The sequence below is a fragment of the Mus caroli genome, unplaced genomic scaffold (genome assembly GCF_978045245.1).
Source record: "Mus caroli unplaced genomic scaffold, Mus_caroli_1 scaffold_1, whole genome shotgun sequence".
Lineage (NCBI taxonomy): Eukaryota > Metazoa > Chordata > Mammalia > Rodentia > Muridae > Mus > Mus caroli.
This window is the reverse complement of record NW_028227256.1, coordinates 147,843,798-147,853,198: the sequence shown is the minus strand read 5'-3', so window position 1 is coordinate 147,853,198 and position 9,401 is coordinate 147,843,798. Positions and strand designations below refer to the sequence as shown.

Genomic DNA, 9,401 nt, shown 5'->3' with positions numbered 1-9,401 from the left:
GTTACTAGACTTATGATGTTAATACAGTCTAAATGAGTTATTTTGAAGAACGTGAAAATATTAAAATCTTCTATTTCTTTACTAGCTACTAATAGCCACAAAACTTTCGGTGCAGAAAACAAAACAAAACTTAACACCATAAGAATACAGATAAAGTTACTATGAATGCACAACATGCTAACACTTGATTTTCCAAATCTTTTTTTGGATCTAATGAAATAAAATACACCAATTTTAAAAACACATTCATTTTGTAACTATGACAACTTGCCTAAAAGCAGCTTTCTGGCTAAGTGTCACACGATCAACATGTAATTATAAATCAATCCTTAGGTTTACCTTAGAAATTGATACACATGCTATTATCCCACATATCAAGTAAACAGTATGCCAGAAACTTACCTCTTTGTCGGTTAAACTGACGACCACGAACACCCTGTCTCAAGGTTGTCTGAAGTCTTACTCGTCTGAAAGGCTTCGGCTGACTACTACTGGTATCTAAAGAAAGCATCAAGACATGTGGAAAGCAAGTTAAAAAAAAAAAAACAGGAAAGCAGCTATAATTACTAAATCACACACAAATACAGATGTGCCATTTGTTTTCCACATTCAAATCTACTTTAAGAGCAAAGGAAGCGAAGCAATTATACAAACACACACAAAAAAAGTTGACCATGAATTTTAGCCTCTTACATACCATGGCCAAAACAACTGCAGTGTCATGTCATTATTCTATGTGAAGAATTTCAATTGTTTTCTAGCTCCATGAAACTCAGAGCAACTACAAAGATCTAGGTGCTTTTTCTTCATTACTCTTTTCATACACTCTTGAATCTTGCTCCCCATTCTGCTCCAGTCACATGACCTCCGTGCTGACTCTGAATGTCCCAAGCACATCCTATTGGCTTATGGGACTTTATATAAACCATCTTTTTTTTTTCTTTTTCTTTTTTCTTTTTTTGGTTTTTCTAGACAGGGTTTCTCTGTATATCCCTGGCTGTCCTGGAACTCACTTTGTAGACCAGGCTGGCCTCGAACTCAGAAATCCATCTGCCTCTGCCTCCCGAGTGCTGGGATCAAAGGCGTGCGCCACCACGCCTGGCTCTTTTTCTTTTTTTTTTTAAATCAATGATTAAGCCCCGTGAGGATGAGATACTGGCTAGCTCACTGCCGGGATAACGGGTTGGGGCAGTTGGGCACACTGGCCCATCCACATCGGTGCTCAGCATTCTTATGGCAGATCTGGCATGGACAAAGTCCACTTTCTCTCCCACTTTCTCAATTGCTGTCTCGAGGTTCTCTATTTTCCTGGCAAGGTGCTCAATGGTGTCTGACACCGATGTAACTCGGGTAGTTAATACCGCAAGAGACTTGGTTGAGTTCGTTAGTGCTAATGTCATGGACTCAACATTTGCAGCAAGTTTATATATCCTCACATCTATCTTCGAAACGTCAATTTGGAGTTGAAGTCTGGCCTTGTAAGTGTTTCCACCAGCTCCTCAGTCGACAACACCTCCTTCCCGGTCTCCATTTCTGGGCTGAGGAGGCTCCTTGCACCCAAGAGTCCTCCAACAATCTCCTCCACCAACATCAACAATACTTGTTGCGGAAGTCTCTGAATTGGGGGTTGGGACCTTGCACTCCTCTTTTCTTTGTTGTGGTGGGACTTGGCACCATTTGAGTGGTTCAATGGGTTCATGATTATTAGAGGTTAGTTCCAAGCACAGAGATGTAATCCTTTCCTAAATGTCACTTTCTTGGACATGGATTCTATGGATTTCCCTGCTAGGTTAGGCATTCAAATTTGCTGAATGAGTACCCAGTCAGAGATAGTGTCACCCATAGGGAAATTAATGTAAAGACATTCTATTTCCTAGGAACAACAAACCACATTTTTTCACTCAAGGGATAGTTTGATAACTAGTATTAATTCTAGTACAGAGGACAGACAATTCTCAGAGACTATCAGCAGGACTAATAATTACCATACCTATAATTTCTGATTCTTTTGTACATAAAGCTGAGAGTTACAATTTATACATATTATTTATAATCCTGACTTTAAGGTGTATGGAATGTGGTTATGTAAAGAAGGTAGCTGTTAAAATATAGGTGTGGGAGCTGAACCTGGATATGTTGACCGATTGATTGACATGCTATAGAAAAGCAAATAAGAGGTACAAGAATTCATCTTGAGACGGCATAGCTATGTGGCTATAAAATATAACAAAGAAAGTCTATTATAACATAGGAATGCTCTATAGAAGTTTCAGCATAACCATCAAACAGGAAAATGATAATGTCAGAGTAGATGGAGTACTGCGTTTCCTGTAAGCTGAAGGTGAGCTGCCTGCACACTCAGAGAAAAGCCTCACACACAATCTTACTGAGCAGGTTCTAGAGCCAGACTTGCATCCTAGCATGACGTTTATGAGCCGCATGATCTCTAAGTTATTTAATCTTTCCATGTTTTAGTCTCAAACTTAAAATATTGGAATGGATTCCTACCAAACTGTGTTTTTGTGAGAATCAAATAATGTATGTAAAAGGCTTGAGAATAGCCTATAACATACTCAGTAGATGCTGTTATTAGGGGGAAAAAAAAAGCCTGTAGAAGTTACTTTTATTATCAGAAAGACATAATCTTTTCCAAAAGCTGAATTAAAAAACTAGATGACTTTTTACATTAGTAAATTTTAAACATGGTTTTGAAATAAATGGAGTCCCACCTTTCAACCCTCCAGAACAAGTCTGCTCTGGTTCAAATGAAGGAACCATAGGGGGAAAACTCCTGGATAGACTCCTTCCCAGCACAACCACCCCAATAACTCCACTAGCACCTTCATAAAAGTGGACAATCCACATGCTCTGAGAAGAAACCAGACTATAAGCAGCACATTTAAGAGACCCGAGTATTTTTCAGGATCTGTGCTGACACCACTTATCTAGACAAAATATAAGTGAATTTATTTTTTGGTGTGGACCCACCTTTTTTTTTAATTTTTAATATTTTTATTACATATTTTCCCCAATTACATTTCCAATGCTATCACAAAAGTCCCCCATAGCGCCCCCCACTTCCCTACCCACCCATTCCCATTCTTTTGGCCCTGGCATTCCCCTATATTGGGGCATATAAAGTTTGCAAGTCCAATGGGCCTCTCTTTCCAGTGATGGCCGACTAGGCCATCTTTCGATACATATGCAGCTAGAGACAAGAGCTCCGGGGTTCTGGTTAGTACATCATGTTGTTCCAACAATAGGGTTGCAGATCCCTTTAGCTCCTTGGGTACTTTCTCTAGCTTCTCCATTGGGAGCCCTGTGATACATCCAATAGCTGACTGTGAACATCCACTCCTGTGTTTGCTAGGCCCCGGCATCGTCTCACAAGAGACAGCTATATTTGGGTCCTTTCAGCAAAATCTTGCTAGTGTATGCAATGGTGTCAGCGTTTAGAAGCTGATTATGGGATGGATCCCTGGATACGGCAGTCTCTAAATGGTCCATCCTTTCATCACAGCTACGAACTTTGTCTCTGTAACTCCTTCCCTGGGTGTTTTGTTCCCAATTCTAAGAAGGGGCACAGTGCCCACACTTTGGTCTTCATTCTTCTTGAGTTTCATGCGTTTAGCAAATTGTATCTTATATCTTGGGTATCCTAAGTTTTGGGCTAATACCCACTTATCAGTGAATACATATTGTGTGAGTTCTTTTGTGATTGTGTTACTTCACTCAAGATGATGCCCTCCAGTGGACCTACCTTTTGCATAGTCCCAATTATCAAAGCCAGAGTATTTGGGTAATAAGAATGTAAACACAAACCAAGTTCCTTTTCATGATAAAATGTCCCCTTTAAGGAATAGGTTTAAAAAGTCAGAGTACGGAGTTGAGAGCTCCATGTCTGGTAAGCACCTGGACAGACAAGAGCAAGGCTCACATGCTGCATGGGACAGTACTTACCTACGGAGGAGCTCGAAGGGGGATCTTGGCTGGTTGAGGGAAGATCTGATTCATCAGATGCTTGGACAGGCTCCTCTTCCTGCTGGCTATCAATTTCTAGGCCTGCCTCTGAACTAATACTAAGAAATAAATATTGATTAGAAAATGGAAAACTGATTCTACAATTTATTTTAAATGTTCCTAAGTTCGTTTTGATTTATTTTATAGTGACTTTCAGAGTTCTAGTTCACTAAGAATTAGACTCAGTTACAGGTTGTTAAGTGTGTTTATTTTTAATCGTAAGGTGGAGCAGGAGATGGGATGAGTTGGTTTTTTTTTCACACCCTTACTAGGATACTCGCCAATTCTACTTTTTACCACTGTTTCAGCAGCCCTTCTTTTTCCATTTGACAAGCGTGTTTATAGTCTTGACACTCACAGGAATGAATACATTGGACTTTGATAAACTCGAAACATAACTAGTAACAGCAGATCGGTCAGTCACCCTGAGTACTAACCCAGACCTAACAAGCTACGGGCATCAGAGTTCCCAGCTCAGTGGCTGTACTTTTCTCTTTCTCCTTTTAAGGAGCACAGAAGAGTAGACAGTAAAAACCTGAACCTGGCCTAAACGTTACTTTTTAAAAATCTGCAAATATTGGTGCAGCTACTGGTAACAACTTACCTGAGACTCCCAAGGTTCCAAGATGGGGACATGTAAATAGCATGGGGCTGAAGTTAAGACTTAATTCTCACTGAGCTGTTACCAGTAGAATAGTCTAACCACATTATTGTTAATGTGCTCTGAACTTAATTTCTATGATGGGAAGTAATATATTTTAGGAATAGTGTGTGGGTTAGAAGGACAAATATAAAGTGACCTGAAAATATGTATATAATTAGTAACAGCTAGCATTCTCACTGGGACTTGTAACCTCCCCTCAATTAAACACTGGTGTTAAAGAATACAAACAGACCTGCCTCTTACCCATTATATCCTAGGAGACCTTGCTTATGAAGCACTGTCAAATCAAGTCCTTGAGCTCTGAACAGAAAATCTGTGTTCTATTTCTCAACCACTAAACTGTACAAACTTCTCAGTTTATAAGAATTAAGATCCCAGGTTTGAGACTTAACTCTACAAAACCACTGGCTATGAGCTTCTTCTAGCAAATTATTTCTGTTTCCTTAGAAAACAAAACAAAAAATTTTCAATAATGTTTTTATAAACTGCCTCTCTCATAGTAACCCTAAATTCTGAATGCTGAGTAGCTTTTTAAATATGTGCTTTGGCTTTTCCACGGGGCAGGATAGCACTGAAAACAGATTTTGATGTATTTGCTTGCTAAAACAAACAACTATGACAACATAATGAACCTACAGCAAACAAAAACTACACAATAAAATCGTACCCTTCAGACTCCGCCTCTACAAATACTTCATCTCCGTCGTCACCTGCTGCTGTTTCATTTGTCGTGGATAAAGTGCCCGTAGACGTTGTCACCATGGGAACAGACTGAGAGGCATGTTCTGAAGCATCAGAGGTGGTACTCTCAGTAAACACAGTCACTTAAAAAGAACAACAAATACCTTTACCTTTGTGGTTCATTAATTCTGAGCCAGAATAGGTTTCAATGTGTTCTATGTCACCAATTAAAAAAAAAAATGTCCTCATTGATGTGGCACCCACCTGGGGCTGCTACCTGGAGAGGCGTAGTGGGAACGCTGCGGCCACCAGACTCTTCTTCATGAGCCAGAAAAAGGGGTGTTTCATACATTCCCAAACCTAGAGAAAAATTTAAGTATTAGTGAATGATGAAAGAACATAAAAACACCAAAGAAAAGAATTAGTACAAAGTGTATAATTTTCTTGAAGCTCATAATGTGGTTGCTCCATCAAGCAAAAATCAAGTTCCTCAAAATATATTCAACACATCTTTTAAATTCTTTGATACTAATAAAAGCATCCCTAAATTGCTAATTTTACAGAATATCCAAATATAAACAAGTATTATGTCAAAATCTTTTCCTCACTTAACTGCCAAAGTTATTAATCCTTTCTGCTAGTGAAACTTAAACTTCCCCTATGGTTACAAAGCAAGTTAGTAGTGGCTTCTCTATTCACTTGCAAAATGCTAGTTTCCAGAAATCTATCAAATTTCACCCATGGACTAAATGATAATTCCACAAATACCAAAACTCACATACAAGTATCATCTACCACTACTACTTAATTTTATATTTAACATTTTATTGATTGATTGTTTTTCAAGACAGGGTTTCTCTGTATAGCCCTGGCTGTCCTGGAACTCACTTTGTAGACCAGGTTGGCCTCGAACTCAGAAATCCGTCTGCCTCTGCCTCCCAAGTGCTGGGGTTAAATAAAGGTGTGTGCCACCACCCCCGGCAATTTTTTTGTTTTGTTTTGTTGCTAGGGAAAGTCTAATTAGTCATATATTTAACTAGGTATGCCACAACTCTCAAATTGTAAGCAAAAAATACACTGTACACCTAAATTTTAAAGGAGCTGGCACTTCTTAGCAGTATTTACTGGTTCATCATACATTATGTGGAGATTTGAATGAGAATGGATCCAATAGACTCCTATGTTTGAGTGCGTGGCCCGTAGTTAGTTGAAATGTCTGGGAAGGACTAGGAGGTATAGCCTGGTAGGACAAGGTATGACCTTGTGAGCAAGTGTGTGACTGGGGCTAGGCTTTGAGGTTTCAAAAGCACATGCCAAGCCCAGTGTCCCTCGATTCCCTTGAAGAATAGGATGTAAAGCTCTCAGCTACTTTTCCAGTACCATGTCTGTCTGCCACCATGCTCCCTGCCACAGTAACAGACTAATTGTCTAAAACTGTAAGCAAGCCAATTAAATGCATTAAAAAAAAGTTGCCTTTGTCATGGTGTTTCAATATGGCAATAAAACGGTAATTAAGCAATACAGAAATATAAAAGCCAGTATTTAGGCTAAAGGAACTAGAACCTTGCTCAAGAGGTATTTATTAGAAAAGGCAGTGCCATGTCAGTAACTTTATAAATAAGAACCGGGGCTATACTGATAGCAGCTGAAGAAAATCAGAGCATACTAACTTCTACTCAGTATACACACTGAAGAAACCTCTGGCTTTTGGCTATTTTACCTCCTTGAGAAGCAAGTTGGCCAAGATCAGAGTGACTGGAACTTGTCTGTGGCATGTCTTCAGGTGGCCCAAACCGGAATCTAGGAACACCGGCAACCTGTGGGGAACTAAATGAACAAAAATTAATTTGATGAGAAATTTAATGCTACCTGTTTAAACCAAAAGAGGAAAAGGTTGCTTAAAAAAAAAAAAATCAATAAATAGGGAAGGAAACAATGAAAATAATTCGTCAAGGGTTTCTTGCAAAGATATTGGAAATAAATTTAGTAATATAAGTAACATAATTTAACTTTTAGCTTCCCCAAATTATGCTGATTTTTTTCAACTTGTTTGAAACAGATACATGCAACAGGAAGCACAACAACAAAAGAAGTTTTTCTTTCTTTTTTTTAAATTTCAGTTTTCACTGTTTAGCAATATAAACTAAGTTACTCTAGTCTATTCTACGTTCAAACTCTAGCTCTAAGACAGACCAATCCTAGCACTAGCTGACCAGATGAACCGTTTTCTCCCCCATCCTAACACTATCATGGATCCCAATGCCTATTTATAACAGAGAACTCAGCCCCGCTTCTTTATCTGCCCACTCCTCTCCCTATCTTTTCCTAGCCACCCATAATTATGCATGCTTATGGATTACATCTCTGTTCTTATCTGAGTTAATTTCCGTTTCCACTCAAGAGTATACTTTTAGCTAAAGGCTGTTCCTTCAGGCTGATTTTCAAACAGAACCTTGAGCATCCCGTACAATGCCTCTAGTTTCCAGGCTGTTTATTTGGCCCCAAATCTCAAGTGGTTTTATGAAACACTCTGAATTTTTTCATAGAAGATTTATGTTGGAGAACTGGTTGCTTAAATTAGTGATATTAGGATCAGTAGAGTGGAATGTACTGAGGTAGTCTACATAGGCAACAATAGCATCTATGTTCAGAGTTTGAAGGATTGAATAACACACAGAAATTCTAAGTAATCACTAGGCAGTGTAAGATAGGTGTGCTCACTTATTAGCTGTTGGAATAATTACTTCACTTGGCTTAATGAAGACCATCAGGTACCCTGTCAGCTCCTAGCCTGTTGCACTGCAGCTGGTTACTGATGCCTGAGCTCCTACAATAAACCACCTATCATGATCACTTTAATAACCAACATCACCCCTAGTACCAATACAGCATTAACTTATATGTGTCAGGTAGTATCTAAACATGTAAGCACAAACTGTATTATCAGTAAAATGAGGTTACTCAGAAGGGACCGCAAGGAGCCTGCTCTTGTGAGGAAGCATTCGAACTGTAGAAACCACCTTCGTAAGCACTAACACTGTGCTCAAGTTAGAAGAAGGTGTATTTTATTCACCCTATATAGTCTTCCTCAACACTACTTTTTCACGATCCTATTACGTATATAGATTCATGGACAAGTAGTGTAGGACTCTACAAATAACACATCCAAAAAAACAATTTAGAAGGTAAAGAGAAAGCAGCTAGGGATCACCAAACATTCGTTCTCATTACATCAACTTACTGAATAGCTTCAGCAAACCCATCAGTGCGATGTGGCACCACAAGAGTTGGGGTACTCGGAACTGTTCTGTCTTCATCATCAAAAAAGTGTTGTTGCTGAAACACAGACAGAACACAATATTTAATAGGCCTAACCACATGCATTTGAATTACATGCACAGGATGGGTAGATACTAACCATGCCACCTATTCCTGGAGTCAACTGAAGACCACGCCCTACAGACTGCCTCCGGGTCATCTGAATTCTCTGTGTTTGAAAAAGAATTATATTTGCTTTAAAGAATTAGGCAATAAAACAAACACCAAAGATACAGTTTATTACTTTTGTAATGAAGTATCAACTAATTTTAGAAGATTTAGAATTAACAGGACATTTCTGAATTGCTAATATCTATCATATAGGTGAGAAAGTTTAAATTTTATTAATAAAGATATTTATAAACTAAAAGGCATATTTATAATTCAAGCATGTACATACATTTAGATTCTATCTCCTTGGCTAAAAATACTAAGTGAGGTTTTCCGTTGTAGTTTATATAGTAACTGACTTCTTACTTCACAGCTAAAACAATCTTGAATTGGCAGACTGAATGCTTTGTGATGCTTAGTCATAGTTCCTTTAGACTCTATTTTCAAATATCAAGTAATTTCCACTACTTTTATTTTAACTTGATTTATACATAATGGTTGGTTCTCAATACACTCACCATGTCCAGAGTAAGAACCAAGCTAGATGAATTAACTTACTCCATGCTGAATACATAGGGTCATTAATTAACTTAAGTAGAAATATTTG

The 9,401-nt window shown here is 38.4% G+C and overlaps 1 protein-coding gene across 3 annotated transcripts in view; it reads right to left on the bottom strand.

The window, feature by feature from the left end:
• The window catches only part of Tpr (translocated promoter region, nuclear basket protein), a 59,521-nt gene that overhangs the window by 222 nt on the left and 49,898 nt on the right, over window positions 1–9,401 (bottom strand). For 2 of the 3 annotated variants that reach the window (XM_021154820.3, XM_029482349.2), the window contains exons 45-51: window positions 8,784–8,852; window positions 8,607–8,701; window positions 7,086–7,192; window positions 5,630–5,725; window positions 5,352–5,508; window positions 3,961–4,079; window positions 403–498 (exon numbers count right to left, since the gene is read on the bottom strand). In XM_021154820.3, coding sequence (XP_021010479.1) covers window positions 403–498; window positions 3,961–4,079; window positions 5,352–5,508; window positions 5,630–5,725; window positions 7,086–7,192; window positions 8,607–8,701; window positions 8,784–8,852 — 739 coding nt within the window. The remainder of the gene's footprint in view (window positions 1–402; window positions 499–3,960; window positions 4,080–5,351; window positions 5,509–5,629; window positions 5,726–7,085; window positions 7,193–8,606; window positions 8,702–8,783; window positions 8,853–9,401) is intronic. The other variant, XM_029482354.2, reaches the window with a different exon arrangement.